The sequence below is a fragment of the Staurois parvus genome, unplaced genomic scaffold, assembly GCF_062004578.1.
Source record: "Staurois parvus isolate SC_StPar_1 unplaced genomic scaffold, SC_StPar_1.0 ptg000321l, whole genome shotgun sequence".
In the NCBI taxonomy this organism is placed as follows: Eukaryota; Metazoa; Chordata; class Amphibia; order Anura; family Ranidae; genus Staurois; species Staurois parvus.
The window spans coordinates 9,554,953-9,577,830 of NW_028318117.1; the positions used below are offsets into that span (position 1 = coordinate 9,554,953).

General features: G+C 38.8%; 1 protein-coding gene across 1 annotated transcript in view; it reads right to left on the reverse strand.

Moving 5' to 3' along the window:
* The window catches only part of PITPNM3 (PITPNM family member 3), a 728,404-nt gene that overhangs the window by 217,358 nt on the left and 488,168 nt on the right, over window positions 1–22,878 (reverse strand). The window contains exon 5 of the mRNA XM_089683787.1: window positions 21,350–21,585. Coding sequence (XP_089539913.1) covers window positions 21,350–21,585 — 236 coding nt within the window. The remainder of the gene's footprint in view (window positions 1–21,349; window positions 21,586–22,878) is intronic.

Sequence of the window (22,878 nt, forward strand, 5' to 3'; positions counted from 1 at the left end):
GTTGGAGAAAAAGAGAAGGTCCAATACTAAGAAGGCGTAATGGAGAGGATAGGGGGGTGGGGATGCATATAAGGGAAGGTATGAGATGGTCATCCCCTCCAGTCTCTTCCCCTTGTCTCCTAGATCAGGTACATAGTGTGGTATTAAAGAAGGAGCAGAGTTTGTAAGGGCAGTGGAGAGAAGCAAGCATGCAAATAACTAACTATCTGACAGGGCATGATGTTATGAAGAATCTCCCATTAATTGTATGTATTCCGCGAATGTTTGGTAATGAAGCAAACAGGCCCAGGTGCACGGAAATTTTGAGGGGGTATCATGTGCTATATTAATCAGTTATTCCACCCCTGCTATTTTATTTGTTTGGGTAAGCCAGTCTCAAATCATGGGGGTGTAGGTCATGCCCTAGTGCATGGGATGCAAAGTTTAGCCGTATTGAGTATGTACATCACAAAGGATTTAAAATATGTTTTTCTTGGAAGGGATGTATGGTGTAGCAAATCCTGGGACAGAGTAAAATCTGGTGCATAGGTAGTGAGTGATGCAATGAATGTCAGCCCAATAGGACTAAAGAGCTGAACAGGTCCACCAGACATGTAAGAGTATACCTGGCTCTGCACCACATCTCCAACAAGTGTTCAGTTTAGTAGGGGCAAACTTGTGTATCTGCATTGGTATTCTGTATCGTCTTGATTTTATTTCATAACAATTTTCTTGCACGGTTACATTTCCGGACCCTTTGTGAATGTTAGTGTGAACAATCTCTCCTATGTTAATGCACACTCAGTAAACACCAACCCACAATAAATTGATTTCAGGGGAACACAGGGTATTGCAAGAAATTAGGAGATCTCAGGAAGAGTATTACCATCAGAACAGTGGAATGGAGAGTGCAAACATACATGAAGCTAGAGATGGAGACAGCACAGAACGGGAAAGTACAGCTTTTACTGAGAGATTATAATGACACTATGGTGTCCATTTAGGACACAGAGAATAGCTGCGATTCAGAGGATCACAGCTACTCTCTGGTCATTCACAGTTTATGACACTCAGGAGATCAGCGGAGAACATGTTCAGCCCTTCACTGGAGATCTGTGTTCTCCCTCAAGATTCTCCAGACCAGAGCTGGAGAATCGGAGGGACCACAAACTAAGCAGCGATAATTTACCTCTGCTTAGTAAACTGATCTTTTACTGTAATCTCGCGAGATTATAGTAAAATCAGCCGTTTTCCAGCTTTTGTAGACCGTTCTCCAGCGTTTGGAGACTGTTCTCCCTTCGTTCAGAGAACTGCTTCATAAAAGGCATTCACAGGAGAACTGTGTTCTCCGAGAATGCCGGAAAACTGAGCAGCGATCTATTACCGCTGGTTCATAAACGGACACCCTAGTTGCAAGCGATTGAGCTGTTGCCTGGGAAGAAGAACCACATTGCAGTGTTCACCTTTAAAAACCTGTTTTATATGCAGATGTTGCACAGACTGCCAACCAGAGAAATGAGAGTAGATTTTCTGTTTCCTGACCTATGAATAATAATCTGACTCCTGAAACCTTCTGCACCTGAACCCTCTTATTTTACTAAATGTATCCACAAATGACCAAAGGTGGGCAAAAATGGGAAACAAAGTAAGGAAAAAGTGAGCACAATTTGCATATTAAAAAATTGGTCCTGTCACTTCTAACCCTGCTGTCCTAAAAAGTGTCCAAAGAGTACAAGTGCCATTATAGTAAATAAAGCATATGACAAGAGGGTAGTCCATTTGACTATTTGTCTAATATAATGACACGTCTTGCCCACTTTAGTTTCCATGACACTTTCCAGGCAACTCCAAATTAGCACCACTTTTGATAGATTTCATTACATCATTATGCCTGAGATGACTTAGCAATAAGTAAATAGCAGAGGTTAGCATGACATCATTTTGGTTTGGTACATGAAGTCTGTGTCTCTTGAGAAATCTAGAGAACAACAAGACGCATTCAGCTCATCAAATCAAACTGATATCCTACTTTACACCCCCAATAAAAAATGGCTCAGTGAGTGCATTTATTAGCTTACTCAGGCATGATATTAAAACAAACCACAGCCCGCACTCAGGGTGAAATACAGTCAATTTCCTGGTGCTTTATTTCAAAGGTTTACCATTCTCAAAGACACAATCCCTGCTGGGGAACAAAATGGAGATGACGCAGGGAAAGGTTTTGCTTCGATGATTGGAACCAATGCATAAGCAATTACTGAGGATTTTTCATCAGCTAGTTTCTAATCAAAGATTTAGACAAAGTCTGAGTTATTCAGTCTGGCTACTTGTCATGCAAGGACAATATATCCAGCTGCCTCTCCCACTTTGAAAGTATGCAAATGTTGTGGATATTTAGCTGCTTTTTAAAAAATTCTTTTCATTTTACATCCTCCAGGAAATGACAAAGATCTGGACAAAGAAAATGTAATGCCACAGATAGATGTGAAAAGTTTAACAATACAACTTAAAGAAGTTGTTAGAAATGATGTATTGCATCCCTTTTACATGAAGACATACTTCAGTTTAGAAAAACACTTAGTATATAAAGGTTACCTTTTTCCCCCAAACCTTTCTTTTTTTGTTTGCATCAAGTAGGGAAAAGCTTAAAGCAGTATTAAACCCAAAACCAAACATTTCGTACTGTATATTGCAGCTTACCAATCATTAGATGTGGTGACTGCATCAGTTTTTCTTTTCCTATCAATGCCAATCAGTGCCACCTATCAGTGCTGCCAATCAGTGCCACCTATCAGTGCCAGTCAGTGCCGCCTATCAGTGCCAGTCAGTGCCGCCTATCAGTGCCATATATCAGTGCCATGTATCAGTGCTGCCTTTCAGTGCCCATCAGTGATGCCTGTCAATGCCCATCAGTGCCACCTACTAGTGCCTCATCATCAGTGCCACCTCCTATCAGTGTCCATCAGTGCAGCCTATCAGTGCCCATCACTGCAGCCACATTAGCGCACATCAGTGAAGGAGAAAAATCACTTATTTACAAAATGTTATAACAAAAACTAAGAAAAAACATTTTTTTCCCCACATTTTCAGTGGTTTTTGGTTTGTTTAAGAAAAAATATAAAAACACAGAGGTGATTAAATACCACCAAAATAAAGCTTGATCTGTCACAAAAAATTATAATAATTTCATATGGGTACAGTGTTGCATGACCGCACAATTGTCATCCAAAGTGCAACAGCACTGAAAGCTGGAAATTGGCCTGGGCAGGAAAGGGGTATAAGTGCCCAGTAGGTTTGTGGTTAAAGGAACGGAACGGACAAAGAATAGATGTAAAACGGACTAACGGCCCATGTTTGCATCCATTTTTGCATTGGTAGTGGATTTAAAAAACTGATGTAAAAACTGATACGGATGTAAAACTGATCCACTTTTTTCCTTGAAAAAACGTGACTGAACTGATGAAACAAATGGAACACCAGTATGAAAGGGGCTTTACTGTAGTTTTTTTTCCTCACCTGGTGGTCTGACCAGTAACATACCTCCTGTATTAGAATGCCCCCACTCTGGATGAAGGAGCACATGGGGCACCTTTGGATAGCAGCATTGTCAATCTGGGGGGGGGGAGAATGTTAGATGTACTAGCAGCTTTAAATACCCTAACAAATTAAAACCAAACGTCAGCTAATACTTTATAAGTAATTGCAGCAAACAGTATTTTTCCCTTTTGGGATAAAGGTTTTACATGAATAAATAAAACTGACCATTGTAGGCACCCATGTTAGTAGTAAATGGTTTGACTCAACACTCTAACTGCTACATCTGCAGGACAGTGTGTTCTTTTGAAAAACAACAGACATACTGGCTGGATCACCAGATGAAAATTAAGGAAAGAAAGTCTAAAAAAATGAATGCAGACATCACACCTAGGAAATGTTTGTTTTGGGATTTAATACCATTTTAAACCCAGACAGATTTTTAATGTAGTCTGTGTTCCTGCTGGGGGAGCTTTCTGTTTGTATGGGACAGAATGTTAACAGTTGTAAAATCTTCCAGTGGGGACATCTGTTATAGTAATAAGTATCTAAGAGGGGATTTTCCCCTTACCCAGTAGTGCTAACATTTGCTTGCAGTATCTTTGGTGTTGCTTTAGTAAAGTTCTTCCTCCATAGAGATAAATGATAATGCATGTAAAACACATAAAAAATTAATAAAACCATACTGCACACATAGGGATGGTAATATAGCCTATGTGGGTCTGTGTGCAGTTGTAATATCCAGTATATATAATGGCTTGTCCATACAGGCTTCTGCTGTTCCTGGTGGTACACCACCTGACCCAGTACAAGGAAACAGCAGGACACTGATACAGTGTACAGTAGGCAGTACAGGCCATCCTGCCACAAGTTCTTAACTGTGATATCATTTAAAGTGTAACATCACCTGTCTTCACATACTATACCTAGCAAGTCTGAGTGAAAAGCAGTCCTGAATCACCTACCCTGATAGTGTCAAAAAGTTTTGTCAGAAAGTTTTGTAACACACCAACAGATGGCAGCACAAGGCTGCATAAACAGTTACAGGGAGCACCAACTTTCATAAGTAAGTGTGCCAAAATACATCATCCTGTGTACATCGGGAGCTGTGCAACTGGTGCTATTCTGACCACATGCATTACCACATCTGCTATTTCATCATGGACGGCAAGTCAGAACACAAAGAAATTCTGCATGGAACTGAGCAAATCTGCCAAAGAGGCATTTGACATGATTTAGCAAGTTAACAGTGATGCTGCAATGAGTCATTCGAGGTGTTTTGAGTGGCATGTGCACTTCAAGAGCGGAAGAACAGCACTGGAAGATGACGAGAGATCAGCTTCAACAAGTTCAACCCCCAAAAATGTTGAAATGTCAAAACCATTCAGCAATGTGTGCATGATGATCGTTGGAGAACAATCCATGACATATCTGCCAATGTCATTGTGTCATACGGAACAGTCCAAGCAAACCTTACGTGCGATTTGAACATGCTCTGTTTTGCTGCCAAGTTCATCCCCAGGCTTCAATGATCTCACTTCCGCACCAACCCTACTCGCCAGATCTGGCTGCTGTGGACTTAGACCTCTTCCCAAAGATGAAGATCTAGCTCAAAGGCCGCTGTTTTGACAACATTGCGGGGAGTAAGAGCGAATAACAGAAGGTACTTGACACGCTTCGAAAAGAAGACTTTCAGGACACATTCCAGAAGTGTCAGGGATGCTGGGAGTGCTGTACAAGGGGACTATTTTATTTTGAAGGTGATAAACGTAAATAAATAAAGTACTTTCTTGTAAACAGAGCTAGTCTCAAAACTCTTTGACATCACCTCGTATTTCTATGCAGGCTGTTAAAGCATCCATTGTCCTCCATTATGCTCTGTGAGATATGTTCACATTTTTCTGGTAGCCATGTTGTCTATGTATACTTGCATACCGTTATCAAAATTCTCATCCGTTGTTTTCTATGCCAAGGCACATAAGGTATAACCCTTCATTCTCCCACAGGCAGATCCTCAACATGGCAGGCCATGTCATGGCAGTTTCCCCACAGTAGAGAAAATCACTCATCAGGGCAATCTTTCCAATGCATTATTTCACATGGCAGTCTATCTCAGGACAGTCATTTGTCATGGCAGATGATATCTGGGCAATCTCTCTGGAAAGCAGGCTCTCTCTGGGCTCTGTCTCCATTCTGGAGATGATCTCTAAACAGTCTCTCCACTAGGTAGGGTCTCTCAGAACAACCTTTCCACCAAGCAGCAAAACTCATGGAAGTCCTTCTTGGAGTTTCTCTCTGCAGTAAGTTCTTTCAAAAGAGTCTCTCTCCAGGGCAGACTCTTCACAGGCTCTTTTTTAGGACAGTTCAGTTGTGGTGTGCAAGTACATTGACTGCAGTAGACTCAAAAGTGCAGGCATTATTTTACATGCACTTTCAATACATCTAAAATTTGCCCTCAATGCACTACGCATTAGAACAAAAACAAAATAGAACCTTCTATGTATAGTGGGATATACATTTTATTCCTTGCAAAGAGAATCAATCAAAAATCAAAAATTAAAAGACTTATTAGGACACTGTATGAAAATATTACCCTTTGTTTCAACATATGGACAAACACTGAGTGAAAAACTGGCCCTCAAAAAAAAATTCCCACTAAACATAAAACAGGTGACAACCTTGCCAGCCAACACATTCCAGTTACAAAATTGTTGACACTAATACCTAAGGTACGAATGCTGAATATTGCACACTGCCATATAATCCCCACTTTCCTAGAGGTAAAGTACAAAAAGGACAGGATGCTCAGTCCAGGATAGTGACCGGATTATGAAGATTATCACTGTTTGCTAATATGGCTACCATGAAAACGCTAATACATGCAGCAGAGCTGATAGCAGAGTCTTATATTGCAATCATTACACTCCATATTGTGAAATCCATTGATACTGCACAATCTGAAAATAAAGAGCCAAGCATGCAATGGCATTGACATATACAGAACCAGGGGCGGACTGACCATTTGGAAACTCAGGCACTGCCCGAGGGCCCGGGGTCAGTAGGGGGCCCCATAAGATGCCCCTGGTACCTTTTCCATAGGCTTTTTTGAGTTTGGGCAAGGACACAGGGGCCCCATGATCCCCTATTGCCCGGGAGCCCCATGAGTTGTCAGTCCACCCCTGTACAGAACCACCATTTAGAAGCACCGGCAGTGCATAGTATTCAGCATTAGCACCTTAGCTACCGGTACCATGCATTGAGCAACTGATGTGTGCTGGAAAGTGTGGCTAATAGTTCGCTGACAATGTGGTTTTCTGTTTTCACAGTGGAAATTGTGTTTTTGCAGCTGTTTTTTTAGTTGATTTTTGTCTGTATGTTGAAATAATGAGTAATATTTGCATACAGTATCCTAATAGACCTTTTCATTTCAGTTTTTTTCACTATGCATTTGAACCCTAGCAGCTCTGGTTCCCATCAGTACATGTGAACATAACATTTTCAGCTGCCTAATTCTTTCGAAAGGTTGTATAGCAAGATAAATTACTAGAACATTTATGATTCCACAGCCTGCACAGGCATAAAGAAACACCACAAGTAATGAATACTGCCGTTATTCCTCCGTTCTGTCTCACAGTATTAAATTTGCCAGCAATAGGAGGTCACATTTTAAGGTTAGTTAGTAAGAAGTAATCTTGCCAATCAGCTCAGTGAAAATTTAAAAGCTCAAGAGTACCCAGTCTACACTTTTTAAAGCACTTTCTACAAAGACAAACTGCTCTGCTAAAGTACAACACTATAACGATACGCAGAGAGAAAAATCCTAGCAAGAAGAATACCCACTCATCATCTACTTTTAATGACAGTTTGAGATGCAGTGGGGGTGGCCGTTATGTGCAATGATTGCTTTCAAGTCCCTAGAGTCCATAGTGGAAAACCACAGGTTGTCTTTCTATGTAATATGGCATATTAGCCTCTCTACAGGTGATTTCACACATTTTCATGTATACTGGTCTACTACATTAAGGTTTATAACAGTAGGATATGAATCAATCTGTACAATGTTTACACATGTCATTCTTTGCTTATCTGTTGGTTTCATGAGATGACCTAGATGTATTATGAGAAGTTTAAAATTAATTATGTATTCATTAAAAAACTCTAGCCTATTTAGGAAAAACACTTATGTTTAATAACATTTAGCTAACAAAATTCCTAAATATTATTATTATTATTATTATTATTACTACGAGTTTATATAGCGCCAATATGAACTGAACTACACTGCTTCTAAGCACCACAAGCCAAAAACTCTAGTAACATTTTAATATTCAAAGCAAAATCATCCATCCATCCGTGTCTTCATGCTTTATTTGTTGAGTAATCACTATGAAAACCCCCAGCATTTCTGGTCATGGACATCTTGAGTGAGGGTAGATGATTCATGTAGCATTTACTTCCTGGAATCCATCTGCCCTTAGGTCAAGTATGCACGCAGGAGGGTGCACTTGACTGACAAAACCCCTCCTCTCCTCCTGAAGACTCCTGGGATGTATGACATCATTTGCCTAGGCCTGGAAACCAGGCAGTAACTGAAGAAATGCAAAGGTTGAAAATAAGTAAATATTATAAAGTAACGATTTACTAATGTTAACTCCCTTGAGATGTGAGAGAAACTAACTTACAGTAGGATTCGCATAACTCCCCTTAGAAGCCCCTCTAATCTCTCTCCACATCAAATCCTCAGTTTGATCTGCTTATAAGGGTCTAAGCTTGACCAGAGAAGGCAAAACATATTCTAAAAAAGTAAACACAACTAATAAATATACTTTAATACACCACATGCACCACCATTGCCCTATGTAGGCTTTGTCATATTAAGTAAGGTATAGTAAACACCAAATAGAAAATGTCACATTTTTAGAAATACAATGTAGATTTGAAAGTAGAACTAAACCCTAACTAGAGGACATTTAGTTTGATAAATCAATATGTCAAACTATTGCCATTTTGTTTCTACAAAATTTAATTTCACCTGTTTTATATCCTTTTTTTTTTTTTACAGATCAGTGCTGCTGATCTTCTCCAGCCTTCTTCAGCCAGTTTCAGATGTTAGTCTCACAAACAAGTATCTGTCATATCTACTGTATGTATGGTGCAATTCAAACTATTGTTCCTACTCATAAGGCCCTGTTGTACACTTTCTCCAGTGTCCGTTGAGCATCATTGCTTTGGACCAGTTTCCCAGTACCAACAGTGAACCATGCCTTCTCAACGTGTGCTTGCATGGCCCCTTGTACTCTTCTATGTGAAAGGGTATCAGTGCTAGAGTACAATTAGGAGACAGTTGTAAGCCCATAACAGAAAGTGCAGGAACAAAGACTTTCATGGCAGGATCACCAGGTATTATTTTAATGGGAGCTGCAGATTTAGAAATATTGGAAACAGCGACATTACCACATTAAATTTATATACGATTTTACTTAAAGAATATGTAAACCTAATCACTAAGGTCTCATATAATCTTATATGAAAAGTAATTTTAATACTTTTAATTCTGAAGTGATCACTAAAATAATACTTGGTGATCCTATCATAAAAGTGCCTGTTCAAGCACCTCCATTTTACAGTGACATCATTCTTCCTGTCTCTTAGTTGAACTCCTGTGTTCTCGGCCTGTCATGTTGGCTTTCAATGAAAACTACAAGTTGCTTTTTCAATGTACATTTTGCAGACACTCTCTAAACCCACCCTGGGAAATGCCATGCAACCACCGCTGGATCCCATGCATGTAGACAGGAAGTGGCTGCAGGAGATCAGCAGTACTAACACACAAAAAGGATGAGAAAAGGTGAAAACCTTATTAAAAAAAAAGTTATTTACAATACAGAGTGCTGTAAACTAAATGCCATTCCGTTAGGGTTTACATTTACTTAAAAGGGAAATGTAAAAGTTATGAGTCTATTTTGTTTTATTTTTATATTAATACTGTATGTTTTAAACTGTTTTCTTTTTTTTACTATTCACATACATTTGTTTCACAAATAATTACATAGTATAGGGAGCATCATTAAAACTGCACAGAGAAGACTAGAAGATGTTTACCCTTTGACTATCTCTCGTTAATTACAAGTGTGTATGATCCATCTTAACAAAGTAGAGAGAAAGGGGTGAGGAAGAGGGATTTATGTAATTTATGGATTTATGTAATTTGATTATGTACTTTAAGCTGACATATGTAATTTGATTTTACAGGGTTGAGCTATGTTAACAACAGGCTTTTAGAGCAAAAACAGTTAAAATTATGTGATACTGGCTAGAAATAAGTAAATACGATTAATTAACATTTTTTAATTCGGTCTTGAATGAATAAATAAATAAAAAACATACTGTGTAAACAAAAAACTTTCCCATTTAATAAAATGAATAAGACATTTCCACATGGCAGGGACCAATAAGCCAATGAAGAAAAAGTAATTTCTTGAAAAACGCAAGGAACATTTCCTTGATGAAAGCATGGGATTAGCATAAAGCCTAAATGTATAACAAAGAGCTAAATTAAAACCGATTTGCTTTAAGAATAAAGAATATGGTGCCCATTTATCTTAAAATACTGAAATTTGCATGAATAATGTGAACAGCAGAAAACCTGCATTATTCTTTTTTTTCCACTTTGAAGCACAGAGTGTGATTGGACAGTAAAAGAAAAAGAAAAAAAAATCTATGTACTTTTTAAAGAAGAGCTGGAATGCCTTAGCTTTGGGAACTACAGTATAATGCAACATTGTGTGATGAGAAAGCATTAGGACACTAGACATACAATAACTAAAACCTGATTCCATTTATTTACATTCTGTAATGAAGTCGCTGCCATGGGCTGTACTTTTTCAGCTTTGTACATGTTACATAGAAAGGCCAAAAAAAATGGGATGATAAGGTTTTTTCATTTCGGAGCTTTCAAAGGCTGTTGAACAAAAGCATGGAGTCCTATCTCCAATATTCATGCTGGGATTAGACAAAAGCTGGCTGAGACCATTAGAAATGCCAGTCCTTGACTACTTGAATATCTTCAGTGCTAAGGAAATGACAGACTTGTTCAGGGGAATGTATTCAATAGCTATTATTCCTATAATATGCTCCTGTTATGCAGTAGCCGTGGCCCTAACGTCCTGTGTAGTCTACACAAGTTATACATTATGAATAGAGTTGGGCTTATTCATTAAAATAATGTAAAAAATGTACTACTAATGGCAGCAAAACAAAATAGGGTTTACTAAAGGTGATACTCTGAACACTTTGCAAAGGTAGTTGCACATTGTAACAGAATTTACACAGAGGTTAGAGAATGTGGTGAAATTACACTTAGCAATGCTGTGGATGGCTTCCAGGTTGTAGCCCTCAGATTCACTTGGACTGGCAACAGCTGATGGGTTCAGAATTGTTTTCTATTGCCCTCACCATCATTTTTTAAGTGCATCAAAATCCAAACTTTTTTCTATAGTTTTAGAAAGAGTTGTGATGTTCTGGTGGCCATTCATCATTCTAATTAAACATGCAGTGTTTTCAAATAAAAAGAAAATGTACAAACCAGAGAGGGGAGAGAGCCGGAATAAATTGTGACTGTAATGTTTACATTGTAATTGAGATGCAATATATACTGTAACAATTTTTACTATAAAATGCAACAAGTTTCTAGCTCTCTCTTTTTCACAGACAGGAAAGGTTCAGCGAAAGAGAAAAAAACTGTTGAGAAGTTGATAAATAAATATATATATATATATATATATATATATATATATATATACACACATACACACACAGGTGCAACTCGAAAAATTAGAATATCGTGCAAAAGTTTATTTATTTCAGTAATGCAACTTAAAAGGTGAAACTAATATATGAGATAGACTCATTACATGCAAAGCAAGATAGTTCAAGCCGTGATTTGTCATAAGTGTGATGATTATGGCTTACAGCTCATGAAAACCCCAAATCCACAATCTCAGAAAATTAGAATATTACATGGAATCAATAAAACGAGGATTGTACATAGAACAATATCGGACCTCTGAAAAGTATAAGCATGCATATGTACTCAGTACTTGGTTTAGGCCCCTTTTGCAGCAATCACTGCCTCAATGCGGCATGGCATGGAAGCTATCAGCCTGTGGCACTGCTGAGGTGTTATGGAAGACCAGGATGCTTCAATAGCGGCCTTCAGCTCTTCTGCATTGTTCAGTCTCATGTCTCTCATCTTTCTCTTGGCAATGCCCCATAGAGAATCTATGGGGTTCAGGTCAGGCAAGTTTGCTGGCCAATCAAGCACAGTAATCCCACGGTCATTGAACCAGGTTTTGGTGCTTTTGGCAGTGTGGGCAGGTGCCAAGTCCTGCTGGAAAATGAAGTCAGCATCCCCATAAAGCTCGTCTGTGGAAGGAAGCATGAAGTGCTCCAAAATCTCCTGGTAGACGGCTGCGTTGACCCTGGACTTAATGAAGCACAGTGGGCAAACACCAGCAGATGACATGGCTCCCCAAATCAACACAGACTGTGGAAACTTCACCCTGGACTTCAAGCATCTTGCAGTGTGTGCCTCTCCATTCTTCCTCCATACTCTGGGTCCTTGGTTTCCAAATGAACTATCTTGTTTTGCACGTAATGTGTCTATCTCATATATTAGTTTCACCTTTTAAGTTGCATTACTGAAATAAATGAACTTTTGCACGATATTCAAATTTTTCGAGTTTCACCTGTATTATATATATATATATATATATATATATATATATATATACAGTGCTACCCCCAAAGGAGGCTGCTTGGTAATTGCATTCCTTGATACAGTCACTCTGAAGGGAATCTTTTTTTTCAGAAACATTTAGTTCTCTCCTACTTACTGCTGGTCCATTGCTTTTGCTACGAGAGAAAGGGAAGAGAGTCCACACACAGAATCCTCAGTGGTTAACCTCTGCTCTACTCACAGAAGGAGGGGGAGCAGAGATCTGGCTATATATATATATATATATATTGATATTGAAAATGTGACTGATCATGCCAAAAAACTGTATTTTATTTACAAATAGTGATCATGTGAAGCCATTTATTATCACATAAATATTTGGCTCCTTTTTAAATCATAATGATAACAGAAATAACCCTGATCAAAAGTTTACTTACCCTGGAATGTTTTACCTTGGTACAGATGCACAAGGTGACACATACAGGTTAAAATGGCAATTAAAGGTTAATTTCCCACAGCTGTGACTTTTTACACTGCAATTAGCGTCTGTGTATAATAGTCAGTGAGTTTGATAGCTTTCACATGGATGCACTGAGCAGGCTAGATACTGAGCAATGGAGAGCAAAAAAGAACTGTCAAATGACCTGCGTAACAAGGTAATAGAACTTTATGAAGATGGAAAGGGATATAAAAAGATATCCAAAGCCTTGAATATGCCAGTCAGTACTATGCAATCACTTATTAAGAAGTGTAAAGTTCAAGGATCTCTTGATACCAAGCCAAGGTCAGGTAGACCAAGAAAGATTGCAGCCACAACTGCCAGAAGAATTGTTCAGGATGCAAAGAAAAAAAACACAACTAACCTCAAAAGAAATACAGGCTGCTCTGCGTTATTGAGGAGCACAATGTGACAATACTTTAGCAAAAATTAGCTGTATGAATGATATGCCAGAAAGAAGACTTTACTGCCAATGTCACAAACATGCCCGGTGAGACCTATCAAGGTGTTGTCTGGAATATTGTAACTATACATACATGTACATATACACTATATTGTCAAAAGTATTGGGACACCCCTTCAAATCATTGGATTCAGGTGTTCCAATCACCTCCATGACCATAGTGTGACGACTGTGCGCAATAGAGGCATGGACACTGTACATGACAGCCATCTTGTTAGGTCGCAGCCATGTTGTCTCTCCTGTCCTCCTTCCTCCCTTTTGAATGGAATGTGAGACTGTAAGTGAAAGGAGGTCAAAAGGGCCTCTTATGCTAAATAAAACACAGATAGATGAGTTTCAGGGCTGTAAACCACTAATTAGTCTGGTTCCAGGGGGTCTGCTTGAAAACCACTTACTTCTGCCCAATCGTAAAACAATAACTCAGTCAGTAGTGACCTGTTAGGCCATTAGAGCTAGAGGGTGCCATAAAACATACATTCCACATGAGTCATTTTTTATACACATTCATAAACTTCAGCAGGAACTGGGCACATTAATATGAAGTATATATTCGGATAGGTCATTTTAATATGAGTCACACGAGACCTTACATCACTGTTAGCACCTACAAGAGAGAAGAAAGCAATCTCTTTTATCCGGAGTGGCAAGGAAATGCTATGTTTGATATCTTACGTTTGGTATATAATTCTAAATACTAATCTGCCAGTTGCTAGAATGCTACCTGTACCTATTGAAAGTTATTGACCTTAGTATGAAATTGTAAGGGATTTGGTCATAACCTTGGTTACCGCCTAACACCCATCCCCAAACTGGATGATTGGTCATTTGTTCTCATGAGACACCCCTTTGAGATGATAGAAAAAGACTAACAGCCTGGAGAAAGAAAGGAGAGTGCTACTGGAGAAAGAAAGCTCTCCTTTAACATAGAACAGGAACCATCTCAGAGACTTGAGAGCCAAGGCAGCCTTTTTTTCGGACAATTAAACTCTGCTCAAACCAAGTACTTTTGCAAGTATTCTGCCTTCTGAACTTCTTTCTTTTATTACTCTGTTGTTTTATTTCTCTCTTTATATCTTTGTTACATCTTTTTCTGTAAATATTTTAATTGCACCATTTTGACCTTTTTAGTAATAAATCCTATTTTCTGAAAAGAGTTGAACCATCTTTAAAGCTTTTAATGAAAACTAAAGAATCCCTGTCTCTGAAGAGTGCTACTGTATGTAATAATCCTCTGAATACATCTGTCTGTGGTGACAGTGTGTATTACAGACGTTTATACTAATATCATAGTGTTACTGCTAAGATTTGTGAGTTTCCTCCTTCTTTGTAAAAATGTGGCGGTGGCAGTATGAAGGGTTAATTGCGTAATTAACCTAATCCAGTAACAATCGCTCTAAGGCTGCTGGCACATAAATCGTAGTCCCGCGAGCTGAGCTGAAAAATCTAAGTGCAGGGCGCAGCTGAGAGTGGCATTGTTCCGCAAGTGACAGCACGGTGTAAGATCGGCTGGTCCTCCGGTCACAGCGTGGTGTATAAAATCAAGCACCTAGGAATGCAGGCTGCTTTTACAAACATTTGTGAAAGAATGGGTCACTCTCAGGAGCTCAGTGAATTTAAGCGTGGCACCGCGATAGGTTACTACCTGTGCAATAAGTCCAACCGTAAAACTTCCTTGCTACTAAACCTCAACTGTTAGTAACAAAGTGGAAGCAACTGGGAACAACAGCAGTAATTTCCTGACTGCATTGTGCCAAGTGTAAAGTTTGGTTGTGGGAGGATTATGGTGTGGGGTTGTTTTTCAGGGGTTGGGCTTGGCCCCTTAGTTCCAGTGAAGGGAACTCTTAAGACGTCAGCATACCAAGACATTTTGGACAATTTCATGCTCCCAAATTTGTGGGAAGAGTTTGGGGATGACCCCTTCCTGTTCCAACTGCACACCAGTGCACAAAGCAAGTTTCCTAAAGACATGGATGAGCAAGTTTGGGGTGAAGGAACTTGACTGGCCTGCACAAAGTCCTGACCTCAACCCAATAGAACACCTTTGGGATAAATTAGAGTGGAGACTGCAAGCCAGGCCTTCTCGTCCAACATCAGTGCCTGACCTCACAAATGCGCTGCTGGAAGAATGGTTGAACTTTCCCATAGACACACTCCTAAACCTTGTGGACAGCCTTCCCAAAAGAGTTGAAGCTGTTATAGCTGCAAAGGGTGGGACAACTCAATACTGAACCCTGTGGAGTAAGATTGGGATGCCATTAAAGTTCATGTGCGGGTAAAGGCAGACGCCCCAATACTTTTGACAATATAGTGTGTCTATATATATATATATATATATATATATACACACATACACACACATACACACAGAGTATATATGGAGTAGTAGAAGAAATAACATGTGAGTGCATTGTGATGCAGAAAATGACTGACAGGAATCTGGAGCAGTGGATTAACATCAAATTTTGATGGAAAATTGGCAAAAAAGTGAGTGAAACTTTAGTTCTGTTACAACAGGTGAAAATTCCATGAAGAAATCAAATGTTTTTGAATGGCATAGGCAGTTTAACCGCTTGCCGGCGGCCCTATAGCAGAAGTACTGCTACAGGGCAGCAGGGCTGTGCAAAATCACGTATATAGACATGATTTGCATTTCTAGGTAGGGGGTGCATGTGCGCGCATGCCCCGCTCTGCCCACGCCACTTTTGGTGGCTAGGGATGTCAATCAATGATTCCTGGCTGGTACTCGGCGATTGTCGGGGAGAGACCTGTATGTAAACAACACAGGTCTCTCTCCAGTCATTATGGACATGCTGTTTTTTATCTCTCTGCACAGCGGAGAGATACAAAACAGCATGTCTCCCTAGTAAAACACAGCACACAGTAAAACACACACAGCTCACCGGTAACCCTTTGATTGCCCTAGATGTTAACCCCTTCCTGCTCAGTGTTATTAGTACAGTGTCAGTGCTTTTTATTAGCACTGATCACTGTATTAGTGTCAGTGGGGATGTCATTGGCAATTAGTCAGTTCCCACCCAGTGTCAGAATGGCTGCCACAGTCAAGCTATAAGTTGCTGATCACCGCCATTAATAGTATAAAAACAAAATTCCAGTATATATACCACCATTTGTAGACGCTATAACTTTAATGTAAACCAATTAATTTACATGTATTGGGATTTTGTTTAGCAAAGACATGTAGCAAAATACATTTTGGCCTAAATTTATGACGAAATTTGATTAAATTTTTTTTTATTGAATAGGTTTTATAGCAAAAAGTAAAAAATATTGTTGTTTTTTTCAAAATTGTTGGTCTTTTTTTGTTTATAGCGCAAAAATAAAAAATGCAGAGGTGATCAAATACCACTGAAAGAAAGCTCTATTTCATTTGTGTACAGCATTGCATGACTGCGCAATTGTCAGTTAAAGTAACGCAGCGCCGTATTGCAAAAAATGGCCTGGTCAGCAAGGGGGGTAAATCCTCTGGAGGGCAAGTGGTTGGTGGGAAGATGTCCATGATGACGCAAGAAGTCTGAGAAGATGCAAGACCCTCCTAAGCTCAGATTGAAGATTTAGTGTGCAAATTGTGGAAGAACTGAACATGGATAGGAAAACAGTGCAGCTGATTCTAACAAAAGATTTGGGAATGAGAAAAATTTCCGCACAGACGGTGCCTCCAAACTTGTCAGAAAAAAGAACGTCATCTTCAAATATCATTTAATCTTTTGAAGAATGCAGAAGTGTTTGACATTTTTTTTTACAGCCCATTCTGGGAATTAAATTGTCACACCATATATATATATATATATATATATATATATATATATATATATATATATATATACATACACACACAATTTTAAAAGGAGCACTAAAGGGTTAATAACAATATATTTTTTAAATAAATTATATCTGCTAAGGTGGATAGTTTCTGCTGACAGACCCAATGTTGGTGGCAAAAATCAGGGATGAAGTAAATGTCAGCACACACATTGGGCTGGATCCTCTGGGTGGGTGAGTGTCAGAAATGTGCACAACGGACCATCCAGTAAGCAGAGATATAAAAAAAATGAGGGGGCAAACATCTGTTTTAATGACTGTTAATACTGACTAAGTATTATTACTGCACACAGAGACTTCCCCACATGTTGTAAAATCTCCAGGACCAACTACTGATTACTCCTTCTTATCTGTAGAAAAAGGAAGAAAGTTACATATACAGTCACATAACAGAAAAACAGCTTCAAAGCTGATTTCTGCCAAAACAGTATTCTCAATAGGAGACCAGCCCCTGTACAAGTACTCTAAGGGGCTTCACTCTTCATGGTCTGCAACTTATGACAACCCGTAAAATACAGGTGGCAAAGTATACGTTTTGTTGCTCCATTGAGTTTTCTGTACTTAATGCAGCAAAGAGAGCTCAGTGATTGGAGGAGTGAACCAGGTGACATGGCTAGCCTCTCTTCCTGGCTTTTTAAGCAACATCCATTTATTTTCATAGCGTTCCACAAGCTTTGGGACCCTAAAGCCAGTGGAGTGCAGAGCACATTTGTAAAGCACATTGCTGTGAATTATAAAAGTGCATTTTTGTTTAATTAAAGCATCCCCTAAGTGGAAGGGAGTCTATTATTGACAGGTGTGGAGAGTGACACAAATGGGGTTATTTACTAAATTTACATGGTTCAAAATCTGGTGCAGATCTGCATAGAAACCAATCAGCTTCCAGGTTTTATTATCAAAGCTTAATTGAACAAGCTGAAGTTAGAAACTGATTGGTTACCATGCACAGCTTCACCAGATTTTGAGTGCACCAGTTTTAGTAACTTCCCTACTGAGAGTGCTAAAACTGGCACCAAACAGAGAAAAAACAAATCTCCAGCTATATTAATATGTAGCAAACTTTTGAGTGTGCCAAGGGTGTCTTTACAATCATCTTTACAACCCCATACATTGTTATGTTCCTGGGGAATTAAAAAGTCACAGCATTGCTGAATCTGTGTTTCAGTGATTAACCTTAACAAGGTAAATAAATGCAATTGTCCTTCACCTTTTTTGCTTGAAAAAACCCAATTTATTACAGCTCATCATTGGCTCTTTAAAAAGGACCAAATATGTCTAGTTGCGGTGCTTTGTAGCTATGATTGCATGATTCTAAATTCTGATGAGTTAAGTATTATTTCATATAGTGTCTAGAGCATTGTTTCTCAACCAAAGTTCCTCCAAGGGTTGCTAGGGCTTCCTTCAGCAAAACACAATTTCTGCCTTTTAGATAAGTTACCACTGACACCAATAATTTTTTTTGCAGATGTTTACCACAAAGGCATTCTCCACACTGACCATCAATGTAAGGAGCTTTTTTTTTCCCACTGGCCACCTATGTACTAGGGCCCCTTACTGATCACCACTGTAAGGCCTCATGCAAATAGGGCATTTTTGCAGCCACTTTTAGAGGCATCAGGCATTTTTTTTTTAAATGGACAGAAGGGGGCGCCAATCTAAGTGTAGAGGGTTATTATTTTAATAATAACATAGGGTATTAAAACTACTCACAAACATCATGAGTAAGAAAGCATGGTAAGGTAATCCTTTGTTAAGCTGTAAGTCCACCAGTGGTGAGGGCCCTGGTCATTCAGGATGAAGGGAGATGGAGCCGTCAGCTGTCAGCAGTGCAGAGAGTTTGAAAATGGTGCCAAAACCAGCGTGGACCGCAAGGAAGACAGGGACTCGGTGGGTGACCAATGGCAGAGAAGGGAAATGTCAGGTGACGCGTTTCGAAGCAGTTGCTTCTTCTTCAGACCTGATTGGCTGTCAGAGGCTCTGGTGCTTTATAGGAAAAGGACCGGACGGGGTGGGCTGATTAGAACTAGGCATTTTTTTTACTGCCTCCAAATGGCCCTCCATGTTATCCTATGTGTCCATGCACACATACACTTTTAGAAGCTTTTAGTAGTAGTAGTAGCAGCATTTATCAGCAGGAAAAAAACCCCAGGGTCAGTGCGTACATTATTATTCTTGCCAATGAAATGTATTAAAGTCCAAGTGCTTGATGCCTGTAAATGTGCCTAAACGCTTGTAAAAGCATTAGACACTTTTACAAACATCAGGCATTTTTTCTGCCAAAACTCTGCCTGAGGAGGAGCATTTTTAAAACATCCTGTGTGCATGAGGCCCTAGGGTGAAATCCTACCTTGACCATCAATATCGGGGGTAATTTTTCCACTTAACACGTTATTAAAAACCCAAAATGTAATATATTGCAGCTTACCAACCATTAGATTGTTGTTGCTGTATTAGTTTTCTTTTTTTAAGCCTTTTTTCCTCTCTGTTTTAACCAGATGATCTGGCAAGTAACACACCTCCTGTGTTAGCGTGCCCCCACTCTGTATGAAGGATAACGGGGGTACTGGAATGGAGTTATTGTAACATCTATAATGTATTCTGATTGGTGCTTTATGGATACCGCCCAAAGTATTTAGTGTATTTAAACGCAAACAATATTAAAAGACTTTGAATTCTGTGTTTCACACCTCAGTGTCTGAACTGCATTATTCCTAAAGTACTTTGCATCTGTCATGATTGGATGGAGGTTGCCGGCAAGGAAATGAGTTGTCCCAACACTGTCAGTCTGGGGAGAGGGGAGTGTTAGATGCACTTGCAGATTTATATACATTAACATATTGAAGCCAAACTCCAGCTATCACTTTATAAGTAGTTACAGCAGCTGTTTTTTTTTCTTTTTGGATAAAGGTTTTACATAAGCAAATAAAAAATGATCATTGTAAGCACCCCTGCCAGTGGTAAATGGTTCATTGCATTCCTGTAACATTACATCTGCAAGAGAGCTTGTTCTTTTGAAAAAAAAAACAGACTTACTGGCAAATTCACAAGGTGAAAATAGGGGAAAGAAAGGCAAAAAAGAAATCTATTGCATCTATCATATCTAAGAATTGGTCAGCTGCAATATAATAAATGTTTGCTTTTGGGTTAAATACTGCTTTATTGCCACTGCAAGGAAGAAGTAAACGTTTTCACAGTTTGATTTTGTTTAATATTGTTGTATAGAGCAGCCCTGTCAAATACAAAAGTATACCGCATTCTTTAGACTTTTTATTCATTAAATCAACAGCTTACTGCTCACTCTAATGTCGTGAGTTGTAGTTATAGTAATTATTAGCAGAAGTCCCTGTAACCTTAAAAGTTTTTTCTTTGTTAAATAATTTGAGAAATACAGGTTTAGAGGAATAGCTTAAGTTGACCATACACTAGTTTGGAATTTGAAAGTACTTCAACATTTTGTTTGCTTGCAATGTTCAGTTTTGGAATGCTTGGACTTTCCTGTGAGAAAACCACATGCACAGTTAGAAATTTGTTCATTTGAGAAAAATTTTCTATCCTGCGCCTTTGAATTTTCTCATCACTCTCGATTTCACCCTACAGCAATTAGAAAATTGAATAAATGTTCTTAAAACTACAAACTAAAATCATATTAACTTCTACCAGTGTATGTCCAGCTTTACTAGTCCTTTATGGGTTTTGTTCATGGTAATCATCTAACAAATAAACTAGAGTGTAATGATAATGATAATGATTATATTGCTCCATGTGTAATCAATGTTTTTATAAAGATTTATGTTAACATGTGGGATTCACCTTGTTATTTTTTTAATTATGGTAAGTGGCTGGGTTCAAAACATTCATTGAAAACAGGGTGCCCCAACCCTTCCCTGAACCATACCAGGCCCCATGCCTGGATAGGGGCGTTTTATGAATTTTTAGGGGATCCAAGGCCACGAGCTGATAGAACTCCAATTATATTTATTTAAGATGTATTTTAACATTTTATGTCCCCACAAAAGCTGTGCTCTTACCATTGGAGAATTACATTTTGCTTTATTGCATGCAGCATAAAGTACTTTATTACAGCAACAATTTATCTTTTTTATGTTACAGATTTATTTCCTTGTGTCCTATAACTTTTGCTAGGTTCTTGTTAAAGACTGTAAAATGCCTGCCATGTACATATTACATTTTCAGTGATTTATAACTACAACAAAACTAACAAACTATATTCTAATTAAAAATCTAAATATTGTCCAAAAGAAAAAAATGCAATCACAAAATGCATAATAAATCTTACTTGTAAACCAGCGAAAATGCATCCGAGCATATTGCAGGACATGGAACCAGCTTGATCAAGATGTGTCCAAGGGCTGCTGGGAAATGGGCTTTGGTTACTTTCTCAAACACAGAGCTGAAGGTGTTAACATCAGCCACTTTGCTGTTGATATCGCCTCCTCCTGTGTCTAGTATACTACCGCCATGAAGGACAAGTACAAGGACATGTGATTTACAGGTACTTTGTGATGCCATATCCTGTGGGAAAAACATACATATTAAAAACCAGATATCACATTCACAATCAGTACACCATGCTATTTTTAGCTGCTGTGCAAACATGGAAGTAGCTAAACTTCTCTGGGTTGCGATGCAAAATGTGAACCAGGGCTTTAAAAGGGTCAACAAATCAGTTGTGTCTCATGGGAGTAAGGAAGCTTTCGGTGTGAATAGTTTTTGCACTCAACAAGGTAAATGTGACTTGATTTAATGTTAGGATCAGGACTAAAAAATGCTGACTGGAAGGAAACATGGTGCATGTGCTAGTGAGAATGAGAGACTATGATGCCGACTAAAATCCCCATTGCACAAAATTTACAGTGAAGTCCCCAGATGTCTTCAAGAGAGCAGGAGCATCAGAAGACAGGGGTTTTTTTGGGAGGTAATGGACAGTGTGTCCCATGACTGGGATTGCTGGAATCCTATACATGGAGGAGGATAAAGAGGAAGATTCTGGCAGTAGATGCCTGGACATTGGATTTTCAAACAGCCAAGAAAGCAATGAGCAACTAATAAGGAGGTGCCATAGAGGAAAGGTGTGGAGAAAACACCAAAGAGGCATTTATAGCATTAGGTCTGATTTGTGAAACCATAGATATTTGCATGCTGATGAGATGCTAAATAGTGTCACAGAATGCTTCCTCTCTTATAGTTATAGTCCACTTGTTACTGAAAAAAGTGTAGCTATAAAGACTTGCTGAGCCTTAATATTAATGCTATGGTTTTGAAGACCTGATGAGACTTTTACTGAGACTGAAACTTACATAATAATCTTTGAATACTATCAAAGACTCTCTATGGTGCTTTGTGGTTTAAAAGGCCTATTGAGACTTGCTTCAAATAGAAGCCTTTAGAATAAGAGTTTTGTGGCTTTAATGAGTCAGTCTGGCTCATCTATGCAGCCATAAAGATTCACTGAGACCTTTTGTAGATTCTTAATGCTAGTGCTGTGTCTTTAAAGACCTGTGTGAGACTGAAAACTACATATAATTTTTGTGAACACTATCAGAGACTCCCAAAAGTGCTCTGTGGCTTCAATGATCTGCTAAGACTTTGAGATTTATTAAAATTGGAGAGTGCAAAATCTGGTGCAGCTCTTCATAAAAACCAATTAGCGTCCCTATTTTTTTCGTCAAAACTTAATTGAAAAAACTGAGCATAGAAGCTTATTGGCACAGCTGCACCAGATTTTGCACTCCGCAGTTTTGGTAAATCAACCCCCTTGTTTAGATGGAAGGCTACATCACAATCTTTGTAAAACTTTTTAAAGTT